The following is a 23782-nucleotide window of genomic DNA, read 5'->3' as shown; positions in this document are numbered from 1 at the left end:
ACAAACTAACCTGAAAACGAAAGGCAGAAGACTTTCGAAACATCGTCCTCTACATTTGTAGGTGTCTACAACAGGCAGTTGCTATCCATTTGAAACTTAGATTCATTATGATCCGGGTTTTTTTTTTTTTGTATTTTCAGGTGAACGACTAGATGACCGGAGTTACAAAAGAAGCTCAATCCGAATGAGTTTACGTTGCCTACACTACACTCCAACTCAAAACTTTAATCCATTGACACATCCAACAGCTTCGGTGAGAAAAACCTTTGCTTTCAGTCCTGGGAGGCTTGATATTGAAGTCAAATTGGACCGTGAGATTTACCAGCATGGAGACACGTTGCGAATTCACGTAACCTTAAACAACAATAGCATCAAGACAGTCCAGAAAATCAAGCTATACGTCATTCAGCATGTTCTGGTTTGCATGTTTACTAATGGACATTTCAAAAATCTCGTCGGAAACGCTGAGACCGACAAGAAACATCCAATACCAGCTGGCGCCAGCATATCACGTGATTTTGCTATCAAGTTAATGAGCTTTCTTAAGTATCCTGTAGCTCTAGCGGTGGAAAGTGGCCTTCAAGAGGACAGCCCGATTTTGGCCTCAACAACAACTACAGGAGGACCCAAGGAAAAAAATCCTTATGGTGTAGTAGTTTCATATGAAGTAAAGGTGAAGATCGTTTTAGGATGTATTGATCGATCCATCGTAGTGCGCTTACCTTTTAAAATACTTAAACCTCGACCACTGGATGATCAGGCTAGAAATGGTTATGAGGCAACCCAAAAAACAGTGAGCATTGATGTTGTTGAAGCAGACCCGATGATTGCAGAGCAAATCGCAAAACTCGCGAGCCTTCGGAGCTGAAATTTTAAATAAACCAGGAAATACAAGTTCTGCTGCCTTGTCGCATACCTTAATAAGTCAAAAGTGAATACTGAGTTTAGCAAGATTCTAACTCTGATAACTTAGTTGTTTCGTATACATTCTTGATTAGAAAATCAGGGGTTTGAATCTCGCAGAAACTCGTTTTTCACTTCCAACTTCCACATGTTGAAGTATTTCCTTCAGTATTTATTTCATCTAAAGGGGAAACTAGATTTCTGTCGCAAAACTCAAAATACAGGCTGTGCCTAACAACTTAATAAATATGTGAAACAACTATTTTTGTTATAAATGGACATTCTCAGAGATTAGAATTAAATAATCAATTTATCATTTTTTTTACAAGCGACTATACAAACAATCTCTATATTTGGCATTGAAATTATTTTCAAAATTAGACAAATTTTTTCTCTTTTCCAGAATATTTAAAATCTGTTTAAGCTACAGCAGAAGACGTCCTGACACAAGGAAGCCAGCACCAAGTACATAAATACACACTCAAATATCTATATCCTCTGATTCCAAACTACACCCGCAAATACCCAAAGTACGTAAACATAAGTACCTCTGTTGTAAATTCTGAAATTACTGAATTAATTTTGTAACTTTATAATCTCTTTTCCGCAATCAATAAAGCTCCAAAAGATGTGTCAAACTTATCTCGTTGAACATATTCCTATAACTTCCGGCGCCATTTTTAAATTTCTTTCTGAATTGGTACTGCGTTACATTCAAAATTTAATTAAACCACTTTACTATCAATGTATTTAAATAAAATTATTATAATCAAGTACGTTATAATTCAAAGTTTTATACTATCAAAGTTTATCTTCTTTTATTTCAAAAGAAACGTCTAAAGCAAGAATTAAAAACTGCAGTTTGTCACGTGATCCGCTCACGGTTACAGGTCATACTAAAAGCAAATTTTGAAAGGAGTCAACAACAATAATATAAAAAAAAATAGTGATTTCATGAGATATTGTGTGTGTGCCCAAGTTTTGATGGTTGTCTTATGCTATAACCCAGGTTTTCTAACAACACTTAACATGACAATAATTGTTTCGAGATAGGAGACATTTATATAAATATGTTGACTTTATAAAATAGGATAACTATCAAAATGGATATTAAATGTTGCTCACATGCACAATTTTCCAATTGAGTAAGGCGAAACGCATGTGTGGTTTTCAACAGAGCATGATAAAATGAGAAGACGAGTAGAGAATTATATTTTTAACTTTTTATTCCTCTGTCAGGATATAGATATATTTTTTCAGTTTTTATTCTTCTGTCAGGATTAATGTATATATATATATATATATATACTTTTTTTTTTCGAAGATTTAAGTAAAAATAATTGGCAAAGACTACAGTACTCCAAAGTACATTTATTTGTTTTAATTTTACAGGTTCAAAATGAAGGTTAAATATATAAAGTTCATTTTTATTTAATTCTTTATATTGATTTGGTGCTTTGCTGAAGTTTAACTGAGTAATTTGTGGAAGTTTTTGTTACTTTAAAGAAACTATTCTGAAGGATTTCTTGGTTACTGAGGTCGTTTTTTTATTGTTTTTTTATTTTAAAGAAATATTAAATACATTCCACTTAAAAATATATTATTAAAACGTTAAAAATAGCTGTTTTTTATTGATTATTATCAAACAGGTGTTCGTCAGAATAGTTTTCAAATTCTAACATCAGATATTAAGGCTGGTATATCTATCTAACTTAACATTGTTTTCACCGTGAATGTCTTTTTATCTATTTTTCTCTATTATCGATTATAGTTTTCTTACAGCTTAGAAATATTTTTATATTTGACTTCTGTTTTAAACCCAGGACAGTTTAATATTTTGTGCTACTTAGTCTTTGTAGATTTCAAAAGCAACAGAAGAATAGCCAACTACTGGAAAGCGCTCGAGTTTTTGGGTCTTTTGAAATTCATCCAAAAGAATAGTATTCTGTTTTTGTTAAAGCAATATATTTAGGATTCGGGTCATTCTATACAGTTTCTTAATTGTTTTGTTATTCAAATAATTTAAACTATTTTTAGCTATTTCCACTTGTCCTAATTCTGTTACCAACACACTATCCTAATTGTTTATCTGTGGATCAAGTAGACTATCAAGAAGGAACTTTGGATACCGCTCTTTTTTTAGGATCAGAATATATTAGACCATATCTGATCATACACTCAGATATTCTACCCATAATAGTCACAAGGAAGTTTATTCGCTTTCCTGTATAACATTCTATTATTTTACGACATCACCCAATAGATAAGACCACGACTGGTTATATGTCACGAATAAGTTTCTTCACTTTTCAGCATCATGTTAGTTTTCAACATAACAGGGATAAATGTATTTACTTATATTGACAGAATAAATTATAGTCATTAATACTGACAACTTATCTTCTGTTTAAAACTTGTCGTCAGAACCGTTAAGTCGCTCGTTTTTCTCTCATTACAAATGTACCAAAGTTATTCTAGCTTGCATTATTTGCTTTATTGTGCAAGTATGTTTTGAAAGATCTATTTTAAAGTTACTGCTGTCTAGAAAGTTTCGTGATTTTAAGTGTTTCTAGAAAATTCTCTTTAAATCTGCCTCATCAGTTTCAATCAGCTATGTCAAGTTCGATGACGTGGAATTATTTCATACAACGTTAAATTGGTTTATATGATAAATAACTGCTATCACGAGAGTGTCATTTAACACAAGGCGTCTCGGGGGGGGGGGGCAAATATAACTGACCTCATGTGGGACCCCCAATTCAGTTAGGGGAAGTCATATTCTAGGACGTAACTTAGGTATATGTGTTCACCCGGCCTGACTAGTAATGCTTCAGAAAAACTGTCATCTGAGGCCCCCTTCCGAGCTTGATGGAGAAGCTGTCGCTCCTGTTCTCTCAATCTTTCAAATAACTCACTTTAATTTTATGGAGTTAAAATTTTTCAGTAAAATAACTCCAGCTAAAAGCGCTTTCTTTGTTGAATGTGTTATGATCTCCCTTGTGGTTATACAAAACTCTCGAAAAATCATATCATATATCCGACACAAATATGTGACGTGTATTTCATTCGTCATTGCACACCGTAAATACTTTAACAAGGTGAAGGTTTTCATTCTGTTGTTGCTTGTATGTAGTTCTTAAATTGATATTACGTGAAAAGAATGGTAACCTTTAATACTCAAAGTGATGTGCTCTTAACTATAGGTTTTGCTACTTTTATCTGTATATCGGGTATATTTAAAGTAATGATCTAAACGTTTGTGTTCAAGTGTTAGTTTTTCAGTGTGTGCTTGTTGACTCGTGTGTATGTAAACTTATTAGTGAGCTGAAATAAAGTATTATTACAAAAATATCTACTATTTTATGTATTTTAAATACCCTAATAAACTTATTATTCAACAAGTTTGACCTTGCATCGTTAAAAGTATTGAATCGTAATACATTTTTCTGTTAGGTACATTAGATAATCTGGCAGCCAAATTAGTTTTTTTTTTGTTACTTAACCTTACATTGGAGGTCCGACAATGGTTCTTTGTTGATTTTAAATCTTCAGACCATATACAATCAGAAAATGGAGAATGCGAAGCTGGCACTCTTGATCATTTTTAAATAATGACTGATTTCCATAGTAACCCTTCTGCTCATTTCAAGCGTAATTGCATAGATACATATCTCAGCAACCACAAGTGATAGAATGTTGACTAAACTGTTCATTTCTAGGTTTGTGAGCAGAAACAACCTACTAGGACCATCGTTCTATTGATTGGAGACATGTTTTATACTCTTATGGCAAGTCCGACAAAATCATTGTGAATGTTTAGGTAATGAAACAAAAGACTAAATGAAAAAAAAAACCTGAATGCCATTTAATGACAAGGATTTTTTTCAAAAAACTTCATACTTTGTTACAAAATTTCACACACATATATATAACACATGTGATAAGTGAATACAACTATTAATAAACACTCAGACCATACAACAAGATCAGCAGCCTCATGCGTATATACATATATATAACACATGTGATAAGTGAATACAACTATTAGTAAACACTCAGACCATACAACAAGATCAGCAGCCTCATACGTATATACATATATATATAACACATGTGATAAGTGAATACAACTATTAGTAAACACTCAGACCATACAACAAGATCAGCAGCCTCATACGTATATACACCGCTGATTGATATGAAACCATCCGATTCAGACACTATGTTCACAACTATGTTTGAAGCAGAGAAGTTTGTAAAATCTGTCGGATAAAATACTGGGGTATTAACATGTGACCAGAAACTATACAAAGTGGCAGTAAACATCACATGGGTATATCCGGAAAGATTCAGCAATTTTGTACTACGCTATCTATTTCATCATGAACTTTATTTGGGGCATAGGAACTCTAATGGAAAATGTTGGACTGTCAGATATCATGGAATGTGCATTTGGTGCTGTTACTCACGTGTTGAATGGCAAGAAGTTCCCACAAAATATTCGGACTTTGAGAATGGTAGTGGAATAACTTTTTTTTGCAACATCCTGCACGAAACTGGCGATTCCAATGATATAATGGCTGAACTGAACCGGAGGACAGTACGCAGCAAAACCACAAAGCTCTGGGTAGATGTACTAATCTAATCAGTAATGGTCATGAAGTTATTTTGTCGAGATGAAAAGAAACAGACTGGGCTGTAGAACTTGTGATACTCTAGTTTTCTCAGCACATCACCCTAATTATGCTCGTTATGGCCTTTACTATCTACAGTCGATCGTAGCACTGCCACCAGACATCTTGAAGTGTTTCTTGAAAGGAGACCATGTTACACGACATGATCTGCGAACATGGAACGAAATGTGGACAAACATGACGATTAAAACGACATTCATGAAATACGGAACGGGACCCAAAGGGATCATTGGCATCACTCTTAAACCAAATACTCTCAAAACTTCCTAAACGAGTTCACGCTATAGCATATTCAAGTAGACTCAACTAAAGTATATAATCCCAACTTGATATATTCACGGATAGTTGGTCTACAGGCGTCTGGTAGAGTCATGGGACTTGATGAGGTTCTCAAGTATGAATTAGCACCAATTCGAACCTCTGTGTTCACAACGAAAGGTAAACTGCGACTAATCACGAGCAAGTCGTCCTTCAAAAACAACCTAAAAGTTAATGTAACAGTATGGTTTACCCAGAGGCTACTAGTGTAATGATTGACGAATCAGCAGTATTGTGGGTGATCAACTGATCCTCACAAGGAACAATGTAAAACTACATCAACAATTACACGGCATAACGCAAGGAAGATGGAAAAAGTCGGTTGTATATTTAGTGTTCGACACATTTTTAGATTACAGCATCAAAAGTTTTGCTCGAACGACTAGAAGAAAAGAAGCAAGTAGGCGACACAAATTGTCAAACTACTACCTCCGTAAAATGTTACTCTAACCGTGACACATAACAAAGGTAAACTGACTGACCTTATCCTCAAGAGTTTACTTGAACTGAAAGTACAGCTGCAGATAACCCAACACAAACTGGTTTAACTTTACGAAATCTAGTTCTTATTGAAATAAGTCGCAGAAATACTGTCAGTCCAGAAGATATGAAGAACATCCATGAGGAAGCAGATGTGATCATCATCCACCACTTGTTCATTGTTCTGGATGAGAGTGGCGTTGGAGCTAACATTGAAGTCATTTTATATGACATAGATGTGTTTATTCTTCTGATCCACTTCTACCAAGAAAGGTGTCTCACATGTCCTATGACAATCGAAAACACATCAAAGGAGAAGAAATGTATTAATGTTAGAAAAAATGCTGAATTACACCAAAATATTGTGGGGCAACTTTTGGTAGCGCATGAATTGTCTGGAAGCGATAGTGTGGCTCTGTTTTGGGGTATTGGCAAAGCTAAATGCGTCAAAATGCTGCAAGCAGGCCACACCTTGAACAATCTGGGAAAAAAAACGCAGTTACATTTACTGAAGTTGTTCGCGAATCTACGCGACTCATTACAGCTTGCTATGGACATGCTGGCGCCACATCAATGACCAGTATGCGTTCCAAAATTTGGAAGAATAAAACTGGAAAAGCAACAGTTGTTTCGGCACTGAAGCTCATGTCCTTGGCTCTCACTGGTGAAACATTCCACATGAACGTGAAGGCAGCACACTTGCAAATATGTACATGGAAACACGCATTAGAAGCCAGTCCTACACACATTGACCCTACATTATTAAACACTACATCTTGTAATGTTTCTGCCTAGCATACCATCTGCTCCAGAAACTATACTCAAGTGTATATGTGTAAAGTGCGCTTCCTCAAGATGTTCATGCTATTCGGCTATGCTACCATGTACAATATTCTCCTGTTACGAAGGTGGATCAGACTGTACCAGTGAGCGTACTAAAACATATTTACAAGATACTCCGGATTAAGAGAACAAAATGAATTTTATAAAATTGTATATGCATATTGGGTCCTTTTTTCTATATTTTGTGGGGGTACATACGTCATGTGGAGTATACTGCTATTGAAGTTTTACAAATTTGAGGTTATATGGTTGAAGTGTTCAATCTGCTGTTATTCTGGGTGCTTAATAATAGTTGTATTCACTTATCACATGTGTTATATAGATGTGTGAAATTTTGTAACAAAGCATGAAGTGTTTTGTAAGAAATCCATGTAATAAATGACATTCAGTTTATATGTGTGTATTTATTTTGTTAGACTTGCCATAAGAGTATAAAACAAGTCTCCAATTAATAAAACGATGCCACCAGTAGATTGTTTGTGCCCTAGAAACCTACAAATAGACTATTTATCTAACATTCTGGTAGTTTCTGATATATAACCTTTTTTCTCTATAAGCTTGAAATGGGGGAAAGGGTTACCATAAAAACCAGACATTATTTTTAAAATGCCCAAGAATGCCAGCTTGGCATGCTCCATTTTCTGATTATACATTGTTTGAAGATACAAAATCAACAAAGAACCATTGTGGGAACTCCAATGCAAGGTTACTTCAAACTTCCACTAGACTACTGTAGTGTTTTCATGAAAAATAAACTTTTCAGGTTAATTCTTTCCATTTCTAATTGAACATAAATAAAAATTTCCTGATAATATTATATTTATTTTATTAACTTACCACGAGATTATTACTGTGGTATTTTTAATTTATATCATTTTCTTTAGTTAACATTAGACTCTGTCTCTTAAACATTCAACCACAAAACAGGTTTTGTATTAATTAACAGAAATATCTTTTATAAAGGTTATCCTTATCATATATTCTTCCTTATTGGTTGAGTATGTTAAATGCTCTTGAAGGAATTACTACAGGGAGAGGCAAGATAATCGGAAATAGATGCTTGGTACTGGTAGATTTGTTTTACCTCTTTGGTTGTTGATAAGCACAAGAGCTACATAATGGACTATCTGTGCTCTGACAACCGTTATAAGTGGTGGGGGGGGGGAAATAATAGGTATTTTAAAGGAGTGACTGGGCGCGGCCCAGTGGTTAGCGTGCCGGACTGTTGGTCTGAGGTTCGTACCCCTTTACCGCTAATAAAATTGCGCTCCCCATTTTAGGCCTTTGGACATATTATGAGAGGAACAGTCAATTCCAACTATTCGATTACAGTAGCCAAACAGTTGGCAGTTTGTGGTGTTGACTAGCTCCCTACTCTCTAATTAGGGACGGCTAGCGCAGATAACCTTCGAGTAGCTTTGTGCGAAATTCAACAAAAACAACAAACATTTAAAGAGAGGAGCAAATAGTAAGATAAAAAGCTAAGATGTGGTAGAACATATGATGCATATTAGCCGTGAAAGAATAATAGAAATATGCTTAGAAACTTGGGTTTTAGATATGTTATCATAATCCATAAAACTTTTATATAGTGAATGCGTTATAAGAATGACGGACAATTTTCACTATTCTTTCGAACAAGAGAAGCCTAAGAATGTTGACTTGCTGCCTTTCCTCTAGTCTATCAGCTCAAACTATGGAAGAATAGGCGCGGATAGTTCTTTATATAGCATTTCGCGAAATTCTAAAATAAACACATGAACAAACCTTTATATGTTATTAAAACTCATTATCCTTTTACATGTCATCAAATTTATTACATTTATAGACATTGTTAGAAGTTATTAGACTTTTATACATTATTACAAATCATCAGCCTTTTACATGTCATCAAAGTTATTACATTTGTAGACATTTATTAGAAGTTGTCAGAATTTTATACATTATTAAAACTCATCAGCCTTTTACATGTCATCATATTCGTTAAATTTGTAAACATTGTTAGAAGTTATCAGAATTTTATACATTATTAAAACTCATCAGGCTTTTACATGTCATCAAATTCATTAGATCTGTAGACAGTGTTAGAAGTTATCAAAATTTTATACATTATTAAAACTCATCAGGCTTTTACGTGTAATCAAATTCATTAGATTTGTAGATATTGTTAGAAGTTATCAGACTTTTATACATTATTAAAACTCATCATACTTTTACATGTCATCAAATTTATTACATCTGTAGACATTGTTAGAAGTTATTAGACTTTTATACATTATGAAAACTCATCAGGGTTTTACATGTCATCAAAGTTATTGCATTTCTAGACATTTATTAGAAGTTATCAGAATTTTATACATTATTAAAACTCATCATACTTTTACATTGCACCATATTCATTACATTTGTAAATATTGTTACAAGTTATCAGACTTTAATACACTATTAAAACTCATCAGCCTTTTACATGTCATCAAATTCATTAGATTTGTAGAAATTGTTAGAAGTTATCAGACTTTTAAACATTATTAAATCTCATCAGCCTTTTACATGTCATCATATTCATTAGATTTGTAGACATTGTTAAAAGTTATAAGACTTTTATACATTATTAAAACCCATACGACTTTCACACAAACATCTTGCATTAAAACTTATCCGTTAAAAAGTGAAATTTTACACTTAGTTTAGTTTATATTTTACCAGTACTTACATGCAAACGCAATACACAGTTTAGACCTATAGCACATGACTAAAAACATCTGTTTGTGTCTCATCAGTGGACAGTACAATTGCACTGTCCAGTTGATTACTACTCTGAGTATTGCCCAGGAACCAAAACTGCGAAGTTAACATTTTATTTCTTGTACGCTCAGTTACAAGGTGAAATTGTTAGCTGGATAAACGTAACATATATTGGCTGAGCCCTGATTTTTCACTTTTAATATCCCCTCTCAGAAAACTAAAAAATAAACCATTTTTGTGCTTATTATCTCTCCAATTCATTTTTTCTTGCTGACTTTAGTTAGAAATGTATAGTACCATAAAAATCCATTTATAAATATGAATAATTGTAAGGCCCTGACAAAATGTGAAAAATTCAAAACATAAGGATAACGTATTATAATTATCATAAAATGTAGTTGAGTCAGGTGAAATCACTTTTAGAGCATTGTTATGATATCTGATTATAGCAAATTTTTGCCATACTAAGTATTTGTATCTGTTTTTAAGCGATCGAAGATCATTTAAAGGCGAAAGATCAATTTACAATGTACCTTTCGTGCTAGTACAAAAATGTACTAATAAAACGGAATAGTTTTGTTATAGCGGAATAAAATTTTAAGTTTGATTGTATCAACGCAAATCAACACAATACGTTTGTTTGTTTGTTTTTGAATTTCGCGCAAAACTACACGAGGGCTATCTGCGCTAGCCGTCTCTAATTTAGCAGTGTAAGACCAGAGGGAAGGTAGCTAGTCATCACCACCAACTCTTGGGCTACTTTTTTTACTAACGAATAGTTGGATTGACCGTAACATTATAACACCCCCACGGCTGAAAGGGCGAGCATGTTTGGTGGGACGGGGATTCGAACCCGTGACCCGCAGATTGCGAGTCGAGCATCCTAATCACCTGGCCATGCAACATAATAGGCTATCTACACCGCGGTGAATTGTGCCCCGTATTTTACTGTAGTAGGTCAATAAACTTACCATTGACCCACCGGGACAAGGTTTTCAGATATACTCTTAGCTCTTACATAAGTAATTCAGAATTTTTTTCTCGAAATATTAACAGTTCGTTATATATTGAAAAATGTGTATTGTTTCTTATTTATTAAACCATTTTTATTAGTTTCTGGTATGTGTTCAAGTTTTACATTTCATTCTGGCAAGCGGCCAGATTATTTTTTCTTTTCAACACTACATATTAGTACAGAGAGCTCAATCGTGCGCAACTAATTTTCTTTGCCGTTCTTTTCATTTTCTTTCCTGTATTGTTTATAGTTTTAGATATACAATGATATCGTAGATTCGTGAAACCATATTTGTAATAAACACACGCTGTCTGGATCAAAGGGCGGCTCGTTCAAGGAACGCCATATGCTAATGGAATATATCATTTAAATATAAACCTAACAAGATGTGCTCATGTTACTAACAAAATATCATAATACGCACAATTTTCCATAGCAACAGGGGACTTTAGCAATTACTCTGTTACTATGACAACAACGTACTCCAGTAATTACTCTGTTACCTTGGGAAATAGTACAAATAACATACACCAGAGAACGCAAGGAATATGTCATAAATGAAATAAAGCATATTTTTAAATTGCATAAATTCATTTATAACTGGTATTTGAGAATAGCATACAAATTCTGTGCTATATTCAATATCATAAAAACAACTAAAATAATAATATTTTTTTCGAAGGCTTACCAATAGAGTAAGTCTTGAAATAATGATAAACAGAATGATATCCAAAATAAGACGGCAATGATATTTTCAACCTAAAAAGCAATTTCAAAAATTAGAAAACAGCTAAAATGGGATAGAAAAAATATATCTTTTAATAACAACGTATACCACTGTTAAAGTAGCATCATTAAGCACTCAGAACAACTAAAAAACAATTTATGCGACACATGAGCTAAACGGCCAGGTCAGAGACCCACAAGGTTCAGACATACCCGCCTCTAATTTGGAACTGTGGAGTAGTTGGTGAGCAGCCAGTAAACAGCACCCGCCGCCTCTAGTTTGGAACTGTGGAGTAGTATGTAAGCAGCTATGAGTTGCTCTTAAAATAAAAGTGAGATTGAAGACTGGCTGTCCCTTTTATAACGTGTCTAAGGCGTATTATATAAATATCAACGACTCGAACCTTTAGGTAAGATAACCATTATGGCCCCTGGGCCACCAGGAAGAAATAAACCCTTTCAAGCGATTGTTTGTTTTTGAGCTTCGGGAAAAATAAGATGACAATTTTGTGTTTTATTATATCATTTTTTTGCATTAATTTTGTAAAGACAAAGATAATTTTTTACACTAATGCTACAAATACTAGTTACCACAGAATGTTAACACTTTTAATTGTGAATTATTTATTTTTACATTAGTGAGTAATAGGTTTGTTTTGAATTTCGGGTTATCTGCGTGAGCCGTCCCTAATTTAGCACTAGAGGGAAGGCAGCTAGTTATCACCACCCACCGCCAGCTCTTGGGCTACTCTTTTACCAACGATTGACCGTCACATTATAACGCCCCCCACGGCTGAAAGGGTGAGCATGTTTGGTGTTAGAGGGATTCGAACCCGCGACCCTCAGATTGCGAGTTGACCATGCCGGGCTAGTGACTAATACTACCTATAATAATAATAACAATACTTTTATTGTTGTAATATTTTATTGTTACTACAATTTGATTTTTATGTTTTGTGAATAACTCTGCAACTCTGTATATCACCATAAATAAACATTAGACAGCAGAAAATCATGCCTCTTAAAAAGAATAATCATTTGGTAAAATATATCAATGTATTGCATTCTTGGATAAGTGGTTTTTAAGAAATAATCGTTCTAAATATGGGACTTTCTTTAAAATCATCATATATTAAAGTTGCGTGCATTGGTAAGCTATAAGGAGCTTAAGATGTTAAGACGATGTTCCATAACTTTTATCGGTATATATATTTCGTTTGTAATCTTCAAAATTACTTAGATGATTGTTTATAATAATAGTTTTACAGTTTTGGGTTAATTTATGGATTTAGTACTAACCCAGTTCTCCTAGGCTAACCGAATTTGTTAAGGTATTATTTGGATTACAGCCGAAAATATCGTTAACAGGGAGGGTATCTATCTGACGATTTAATGCATTCTAATCATTATAGGTTTTAGTTACTTGTGTATTGATTTATGATATAATACTTGGAGTCAATCTGCCATGTAGATTTTCTTCACTTGTTTAAAAGTTATTTTTTTGGTTCTTATCTGTATAATTAACTTACTTTTACACAAATGTTTTGTTTGTGTAACATCTTTTTTTTTACCTTTTTTTTAACAAAGCTATAACTAACACGTAAAACACTATTATATCCACACGAGACGGTTCATTGCTAGCATCCAAGAAGTTATTATTATCACAAAAATAGAAGTTAGGTTTTATATTTCTGTAATAACCTTTGTCTAAACGTTATCTGTCATCTCCATCATTCGTTGTTAGTTGCTTACGTATTCTTCGTTGTACCATAACGTAATGAAAAACAGGATTTCATATCTCTCCTTGCTAAACGAACTACCTCAATTTATTCATTTATGTACTTGTTTCTCTAGTGATATCGTGAATATATTACATTATAGAAATAGGCAGGAAATAGACAGCCCTTTGTGTAGCTTTGTGCTTAATAAGTACTATACTTATTTTCTTGAGTTGACGTTATGCTTTGTTTTATAAACTCTCACTTAGTTTTATTCTGGAAAGTTTGGACATAGAAAAGAGTGTTTCAGAAAAAGTCAGTGAAGACGTTATAACACTAGTAGAGAGTCGAATGATAGGTTGGGGTTCATATTTATTTCTAGTATCTTAAACAGATCGTCTGCTGAACAATTCAGAAGAATGAATAAGTAGCATTAATGGCTACATATTTTTCAAATTCTATATGATTCTAGGTTCGCTGTTGAGAGCGAAAGACAACTCAAATTACCCTCTCTCCTCTACATATGTCACTGAAGGTGTTCAATATGTATTCCCTCTTTTGCCGGAGCCATCTGTTCTGAATTGTTCAGCTGCCAGAATCATCTGTCCTGAACAATGTTCGTTGATCCTCGCATTTTCTGCACATTGACACGTATTGTATTCAAATCATCAGTCCCGTGCTGTTGAAAGAGATAGAAGGAAGATAAATGAAAAGTTTAAGCGTTAGGACAGTTTCTAACGTTCTTTTTGTTGTTGTAATTTTTTAATTTTGAAAAACTTAAGGGCGAGTGAATTTGACAAAATCTATCACTTCTCTGTACACTGGGTATATCTAAAGCGTTTAGTTTGCAGTATGACTAATTACCATTTCGAAGTTTGTCGACCTTCGTTGTTATGGCGACAGTATGTAAGAATATTTATTCCATGACAGTCTACGTCTTTTTAGTTCCCCGGTGGCACAGCAGTAGGTTTACCGACCTACAACGCTAAAATTCGAGGTTCGATTTCCCGCAGAGGACAAAGCGCAGAAAGTCTATTGTGTAGCTTTGCGCTAGAAAAACCGTTAATAACTATAAATAGCATTCTAAGATTCTGAGAAAACTGGTAGTTAGTATTGATATAATTTTATTGAAATCTTAATTCATTGAAATAACTTAAAAATGGTACTATTGTATGATACTAATAGTTGTCTATGATATCGAGGTTTCTGTTAAATGATACTACTGGTATTATATTAATGCTAAAATATCTACTTTAAAAAAAACTGACTTTTGATATGTTGGGGCAAAGTAGAGATTCAAGTTCTCAAAATATCTGATAGTTTGAGATAATAATGATATATCACAATAACAGATAACTGATATTAATATCACTGTGACACTAATGATTTGAAATATAACAATATTTATTAACTGATATTATTCTGGTGAGTGTAAAAATTATAACATCTCAGGTTACATGAATATCTTAAAGTTATTACAACGCTAAAAACCTGGTTGCATTACACGTTGTGAACACAGCTTGCATATCCTATTCCTTAATTTTTAACTTCGACAACAAACAAAGTAGCAATAGCAATCCAAAATATCAACTCTAAGAGTTGGAAATCAGCTTAGAAGTTCTTCAAGTACTTCATTATTCCAGCCGCGCACATCCTCAGTAATGGTGAGGAGTCTCAATACGGACGGCCTTAATGACCCTGGCAGTCGATAGGCCTAAAGCCCAAATAACCAACTGGTAGCACTGCAGAACGGCCTAATGATTCAAAGGGTCGATGGCCTAAAAATACCCCCCTCCTAAAAAACTGGTAGCGCACATCCGCACATTGCATTGATACTGGTGCACATGAAAATATTCATTCCGCACGTGGATTGATAATATTAGAGGGAACATTGTCTTCAGGATGTCATTAATTGGAGAAGAACCTTCCAGTCACCTAAACATGCCTATCTAGACATATTATTTATTCTCAATGATAACAGTTAAACATCTACGGGTCTTTAGCGTAAGTGTTTTACATCTGGGACTTCAATTATTTTCATGGTTTGCTCAAAAACGACCAAAAGTACCTTACTTATATGTTTTGGCAATAATTAATTAAAACAACAGATGTGTGTTTAAATCAAACAGGCTCGGCTTTCGTGTGAGTAAAACATGGGAAAACTGTTAGAGTAGAAGTTTTAAAATCCCTCTGACGAATACCCCAAAAACCCCTGAAACTTTCCTGGTCAGGAAGTTAGAAAATGTTCGTTACGAACCTCCAAACAGACTAAAATATACAAACCGTTTTATAGTATAGATGGGAAAGAAATAATAATTATGTATTATCTAATTTATTTAGAACTATGGAACAATCATCTATGCACACGTGAATTTCTTAGAGTTTATAATGCTAAAAATATAGTTTTGATACCTGCAGTAGGTAGAGCACATGTATAGTTGTGCTTACGAAGAAACAAAACTTTCAGTACTTAAAGGTCATTTGAAATTTGTAAATTAGAATGTATTCTAAACTTATAAATTTAAATTTACACTGTTGAACAATAACGTTCAATCATAACTCGTTTTATGTTGATTTCTGCCAGTTTTTCTTCTTCGCATCGATTATTTTAATTATCATGTCTTTCCACAAGGCCCCCCAGTGGCACAGCGGTATGTCTGCGGACTTACAACGCTAGAAACCGGGTTTCGATACCCGTGGTGGGCAGAGCACAGATAGCCCTTGTGTAGCTTTGTGCATAATTAAAAACAAACAAACTTTCCACAAGTTTTCTGTTGGTCAAATACAAGAATGTTGCAGATAATTATTTTAGTTATCCTTGACGTTTTGTACTGTTTTGTGTATTATAATCTGTGTAAATTATGGCAGTGAGGGTACAAACGTGTCATATCTTTTTGTCCCCAACAATACTATCCTGTAAATTTCTATAGATTAACTTTGTCTTTCAATACACAAATTAATGCAATAAGTATACTGAAAATACGTCCCTTGGAAATCGGCTTATAATTAAACTTTTCATCGTACTAACAAAGTATATCCTACTTAATTAACGTGATACTACCTCTGTTTCCATTATCTTAGTGCATTAGGAAAAAATCATCTTTTCAGTTCATGCAAGTACCTCCAGCAGCTTTCTACAACGTGTGTGAATCGCAACAGAATCCCTGCTGGAAATATTTGTATAAGGTTCTGCAAATATTTGTTAAAACGTCAACTGCTCTCTGATTTGGTAGAACCGCTGGATGTTTTATGTACCTTCTCTGACAGTTTACCCCAGGCCCGGAATGGAAATCATAGAATGTTTTTTTATTCCCATTAGACACTATTTGTTAGCTCTTCAAATATTCTGTACGTTAATACATGTCATATACACATAACAAATAATACAGGGGCTGTATCAACAGGAGATCTCTTCTATAGTAACTCGCTGCAGTGTTTGTATATAGAAACATGCAGAAATGGTTTGGTTTGTTTTGAATTTTGCGCAAAGCTACACGAGAGCTATCTGCGCTAGTCATCACCACCCACCACCAACTCTTGGACTACTCTTTTACCGAAGAATAGTGGGATTGGCTGTCACTTTATAACGCGGCTGAAAGGCCGAGCATGTTTGGTGTGATGGGGGATTCGAACACACGACCCTCAGATTGCGAGTCAAGCTCCCTAACCACCTGGCCATGCCGGGCCTTGCAGCAATGGAAATAACTGTGGAAACCAAAAAGCGAACAACTAGTGGCAAATAGATAGTAAAGTTACTCATAGTGCAAAACATTATCACACAGTGTTTTGTATGTGAGCCCTTTCGTTTACAAAATGTTACACGTTGTATGCATTCTGACACACAATTTATCAACGTACGATTGTGGTACATTGTTCCTAATATCCTGTATTATTCTTCAAAACACAACTAAGTTTTTGTTCGCCTTTTTACCTCCTCGGTTTTAACACAAGCCCATACAGCCTTAAGAATGTCCACATAGCTGCTTTGTGCGAGTGTTCCATTGGCCTGTTTTTTTTCTCTCTCTCTCTCTCGCAGGGTATCATTTCACCACATTTGCTGCATGTTCGGGATCTTTTTTTTTTTTTGCTGTGTTCCTAAGGAATAGCTTGATGGATCATAATACCATTGTAATTTTCAGCACTTAAGTTGCCATTGACCTATATGATAACTTTCTTCTCTCCACTATCGAACAAACTGTTGTCGATTGTTGTTGAATAATATCAATTTGGATCAGGAGTGTGCTGATAATTTTTTAGCAACCAGTTCTGGTTAAGGTCGAAATTTAAATAGTGGTGTGAATCGGCGCGCGCCAAATAAGGTCTTTTTTGCACCATTTCAAGATAAACTTCTATTCAATTAAAAATCAACAACCGGTTCGGGAGAACCGGAACGAACCGGCCCCATCACACCCCTGATTTGGATGCTTCTCTTTGCTCATTCTACTGTTCGTGGTTTGGTGTCAATTTCAACTTTTTGGTTTGGTTACCCCTTCTGAGTGGCAGTTTTCAAATAGGCACACTTCCACTCGGACCACTAGTGTTATTATGTATCATACTTTTCTCGAGGTAACATTCATGCCTGTATTTACAGGAAGGTTATTGGGAAGATCTGTTTTTGACTCTTGTCTATCTCATGGATAATTCTTACACTCTAAACATCAATTTTGGAAAGTTTCGGTTTCTGACTTCCCTGCTTATATTATTAACAATGTAAGTTTTAAATGTTGTGAGTAAGCAAGATTCTTCAGAACCTTGGATACTGCAACTAGTGAAATATGAAGTCTTATCGTAGTTTTTCATATTATGTACCCACGACCAATCAAAACTTTCATTTCTACAAGCTCTTCATATGGTATTTAAGTCCTTGGAGCAATGACTGGATTCACACTAATACTAGTGGGCATAGTATGACTGTCTGTACTTTTACATATTTTATAGATGAGTGACACTTTCTGATTAGTTAGATGAGAACCAATCACAGTGTAAACAATCAACACATGACTGTGTTCTAACTTAGTAAATTTTCTCACTGTAAAAGAGTAACATTACCATACTATTTGAGTTTATTAACTTTTTTCTCATCGTTTCTGTGATTATTTACAACCAGCAAATGAATGTTGTAACAGATGAATGGTAAATTGCCTAAAGTAGTGATAAATAAATAAAAAAGATTTAAGTCAACTCATTGGTTTGGATCATTGCGTCTATGCAATAAAATTGTCCAGTGGACTGTTTACAACCGTTCACATTCCATGTATTATTTCAATAAGGAAAATGCACTGTGTTTGTTTTTAAGCAAAGTAAACTGACTGCACTGCATTGTTGGCAAAAATGTTTGCATTTCGATGCAATGGGTGCATCCAGCACTACAGAATGCTCAGGTTAGCTAATTAGCAGCAGAGCTTTTTACCGTTGGATGTCACCGTTCCTTGTAATTTATTGAGCGCAAGAAAAGACCGCTACCAAAATAAGCGCTTTTTTGACAGTTGTATTTTGTATAAGAAGTATCAAAGAGGAGATATTCAATTCAAATAAATTTATTAGACATGGTGCAGTAAAATCATGCATGTATATAATACCGACATGAAATATACACATATATATCAACGGAACAACAACAAAATATATACTCTAATAGATTCTGCTCTTTATGCGTTTTTTTTTTCGTTCGTATTCTTTTTTTTAATATTTCTTTCAATCAGTCGACGGAGGAAGTCCTGTTATTTTTTTATTTATTTTTTTTTGTTGTTGTTGTTGTTTTCTCGAAATTCAATCACAGAAAAAAACAGTTTTGTTCTTAATACGTTTTTTCTCAGATTCAACATTCGGCACATACGAAGACTGAGGGATCGATGTTGATATCAATATGAAATTTTAAGAACTGCGAAAAAAATTTTTAATGTAACGTACACTTGAAAAGAAACATTTTGACAATTTTTCTATGATTAACCATTAAGGAGATACAGAACGTGACAGGCAGACAGTTTGTCTGTTTGTTTGTAATCAAGCACAAAGCTACACAATGGGCTGGCTATCTGTGCTCTGCCCACCACGGGTATCGAAACCAGGATTCTAGCGTTGTAAGTCCGCAGACATACCGCTGTGCCACTGGGGAGCCAGGCAGACAGATATTTGGCTACTATATATATTTATATAGACATTATAGTGCATAGTTAAATGATTCTTGAATAAAAACCAAAGCTATTCAAAAATATCTTACTTACCTGAATCAATAAAAAAGTACTGCATGCATGCATACATATATATATATATACTCACACACACACACACATATATATATACTCGCACACACACATATATATATATATACTCACACACATATATATATATACTTACACACACACATATATATATACTCTCTCACACACACATAATATATATATATACTCTCTCACACACATATATATATACTCTCTCACACACACACACACACATATATATATATACATATTCTCTCACACACACATATATATATATACTATCTCACACACACACATATATATATACATATTCTCACACACACACATATATATATACATATTCTCACACACACACATATATATATACATATTCTCACACACACATATATATATATACTCACACACACATATATATATATACATATTCTCACACACACACATATATATATACATATTCTCACACACACACATATATATATACCCTCTCACACACACACATATATATATACTCACACACATATATATATATACATATTCTCACACACACACACATATATATACTCTCTCACACACACACATATTTATATACCCTCTCACACACACATGTATATATACATATTCTCACACACACACATATATATATACATATTTTCACACACACAAAATGAATGCCCATATGCCTTAGTATGTAACGAAACGACTCAGTTATCTGTCAGTTGCTTACGACCAGACCCCCCCCCCCCAGTGGCACAGAGGTATGTCTGCAGACTTACAACGCTAGAATCCGGATTTCGATACCCGTGGTGGGCAGAGCACAGATAGCCGATTGTGTAGCTTTGTGCTTAACCTCAAACGAACGAATAAACAAACTTATGAGCACAATATCCCAGGTAGAAATACCTCTCTGGAACTTTGAAGTTAGCCCGCTAGGGTTTCGTGTTGTTGGGTTACTGTGATGTTATAAGCAGTAAAAACGACCTATGGGAATTCTATTGTGTCAGCTTAAGCCATTTAAAGCCATAAGAATAATATGGTTTTTCAATTGGTAGATGTTAATAGACTAACATTGGTTTGTAGTTGGGTAGACATCAATGTATTGTATTGTCATTTTAACACCATAAGGTTAACATCATATTTCCAGTTGATTGGACAATGACGTATTGCTTTGTCTTATTAACACTAAAACTAATACGTTCTTACATTGGTTGAGCAACGGTATATTGTATCATCATATTAACACTATAAGGCTATATTGTTTTTCCCAGTCGGTTAGGCAGTGCCGTATTGCATTCTCATAATATTAACTCCATCAAACTAACACGTTTTTCCAATTGGTTGAGAAGCGACGTATTACGTTGTCATAATATTAACTCCATAAAACTAACAAGGCTTTCCAATTGGTTGAGAAGCGGCGTATTACTTTGTCATATGAAGTAAGATGCTGGATGGTTTGCCCACATCTTTCACAAATTAATCGATGTAATAAACATTATAATGTACGTATAAGAGGACTCACCGTATTCCCCTCCAGTTGTTTCTTAAAATAGGTGCGCGTAACTGCTCATGTAATGAGTCAGGTTCTCCTTATCACGAGATACCGGAACTTTAGAGCAGTGCTAATATTCCTTTGAGAGATTGTTTCCTGGAATACTGCGCTGACTGACGACTAGTTTCTGATGGTTCTTGATAGAAAGACATGTTTGAATTTTCAGACAGCCATTAAGCACACAGTTTATAAGTTAACGGTGTTTGGAACGAATTAGTATTACTTTATTTTAAATTGCATTCTAAGATCTTCATAGACGCTCATTTATTCTCGCAATTTTTAGTTCATTATCTCAGTTCCAACCCATTTTAGAAGATTATTGTTTGTGTGTTTTCATTATTTATGTGTTGAAATATCTGAGTTGTATTACTTTAAACTTTGTATTGATTATATTTTTCGTGCTTTCTTAAACATTACTCACTGTCTAAATACTATTAATAACAATAACTAATAACACAGCCCTGCGAATTTAAACTTTATAATAGTTGTTTTGGTTTTAATAACGGAGTTGCCATAATTCAGCTACGCGGATTTCGAAAATAATAATTTTTTTTTCTGTCATGTAAGAATTTTTTTACAAATCGGGAAGAAAAGAAAAAGATAGTCACGTTCAAAACAGAAAATGATATGAAAAATCATAGGTCTTTACCAAATAATTAATGAGTTATTCAAAAAAGTAACACAACGTATGGATGGATGTGGAATAAATATATGATATGGACAAGTCCAAAATGGAATCTTAAGAGTTATATATGTATTAGGAAAAAAAAAAGATGAATATGTAACACGTTAAGGTACGGTTGTAAATAAAGAAATAAAACTGTAATAGCATTTTTCTAGCTCTCAAAATGGTGAACTATGGAAATAGAAAAAAAAAGTCTAACAATTCCATAGGTTAAGACCAGTAAAAAAAGCAATTTGAGCAGTAAACATACAAACAATAAAATTGAAAAAAGGAACGCTTCTTTATTCCGGCCAAGAAGAAAGCGATTCACGATTACATGCTTTTTAGAGCATTCCCAACTGAATAACTTGATTAAGTACACGTTTGGTTCTTCCGATATAAATAAAAGGCAATAGTGGGTAATAGGTTATAAAATGTTTTATACCTACATATACCAAAAACTTGAGTATGAGATTCCCAAGTGAGGCGCTGAATTACTGTTTATATATTTCATATAAAGAAAAATATTTGGCATTCAGTTGTAGAATATAAAAGAAATGTTAATCATAAATTGAGGTAGTGCAACGTGGAAGTAGCTCACAACGCTATTTATTTATATAATAAATGTTTTTATTGTTGATGTTCTTTTGTGTTTTGCTGGTGTTGTTAACTTTAGAGCTCTTTTAACAGGAAAATAGAATCTTCTAGAAATGTGTTCAGTTTTTTACTTATTTCTTTTACATGCGAACAGGACTCTTTGTCCTCGGTTTTCACCTTATCATCTGCGCTTCTTGAAAACTACTTTACCGGAGTTAAGTCCGGATTTTACTTTACTTAATCTTATAAGTTCTTGGTCCATATTATTTAACTCTTTCCCGAGCGAAAACAGCAAGAGGTGATCGTGTTATTCTATACATTACAAATGACAAGCCCGGCATGGCCAAGTGGTTAGGGACCTCGACTGGCAATCTGAGGGTCGTGGATTCGAATCCACGTTCTACCAAACATGATCGCCCTTTCAGCCGTGGGGGCGTTATAATGTGACGATCAATCCCACTATTCGTTGGTAAAAAGAGTAGCCCAAGAGTTTGCGGTAAGTGGTAATGACTAGCTGCCTTCCCTCTAGTCTTTCACTGCTAAATTAGGGACGGCTAGCGCAGATAGCCCTCGTGTAGCTTTGCGCGAAATTCAAAACAAACAATACAAAAGACAAACCTTTTTAGTGCTGGAACTGCATACCGAGGATGTCTGTTTTTTCCACCTAAAGAAAGTAATTTTGTAAAGTTGATTATTTGAGTGGTACAAGAGCTTTAGTATTCTGTTATCTATTAAAAATAAATCACAGGTTTGTCATCTAATTCCCTCAAAAAAAAATCATCTGTTGTATAATCACTAAATACGTCTAACTTGTTTAAACCAAGTGTGGATTTTTAAAGAAAGCAGTTTTGTAGATAAAAATAATTATAGAGGTTACAATGGAATGTAAGAATTAGACATTTCATGAGAAACCTATACAAATCTAAAGAGAGAGAGATATATACTTTATTGACTACCAAAAGCATTTCATAGTATCAATAATGAAGAACTCGTCAAATTAATGATAAAAGGCTGGCATATCAACACTAGGAGTTCAATTGTTCTCAAATCTCTGTATGGACCCAAAATATGGAATAATGTTTTGTTTGTTTTAGAGCAAAACTACATTGGACTATCTGCTGTGTCCACCTCGGGGGAATCGAACCCCTGATTTTAGCGTAAACTTACCTCTGTCCCAAAGGAGAGCAGACAAGGAGTAAGCCAGAGCTGTATCAACCTATACAGTGAATATCTAATACTAGAAACACTTACTGAGGACTTTGAACTAAGAGCAAATGAAATATCCTTGAATAACTTGAGACATATAGATGAA

The 23782-nt window shown here is 34.2% G+C and overlaps 1 protein-coding gene across 1 annotated transcript in view; it reads left to right on the top strand.

The window, feature by feature from the left end:
• Positions 1–1639, top strand: part of LOC106458598 (phosrestin-2-like) — a 63317-nt gene extending 61678 nt beyond the window's left edge. The window contains exon 4 of the mRNA XM_022384871.1: positions 141–1639. Within this exon, the coding sequence (XP_022240579.1) occupies positions 141–868 (728 nt within the window). The 3' untranslated portion in view covers positions 869–1639. The remainder of the gene's footprint in view (positions 1–140) is intronic.
• Positions 1640–23782: the final 22143 nt, after the last annotated feature.

This window comes from Limulus polyphemus, unplaced genomic scaffold (genome assembly GCF_000517525.1).
Source record: "Limulus polyphemus unplaced genomic scaffold, Limulus_polyphemus-2.1.2 Scaffold491, whole genome shotgun sequence".
NCBI classification, from domain to species: Eukaryota; Metazoa; Arthropoda; class Merostomata; order Xiphosura; family Limulidae; genus Limulus; species Limulus polyphemus.
This window is presented reverse-complemented; position numbering and strand designations above follow the sequence as displayed.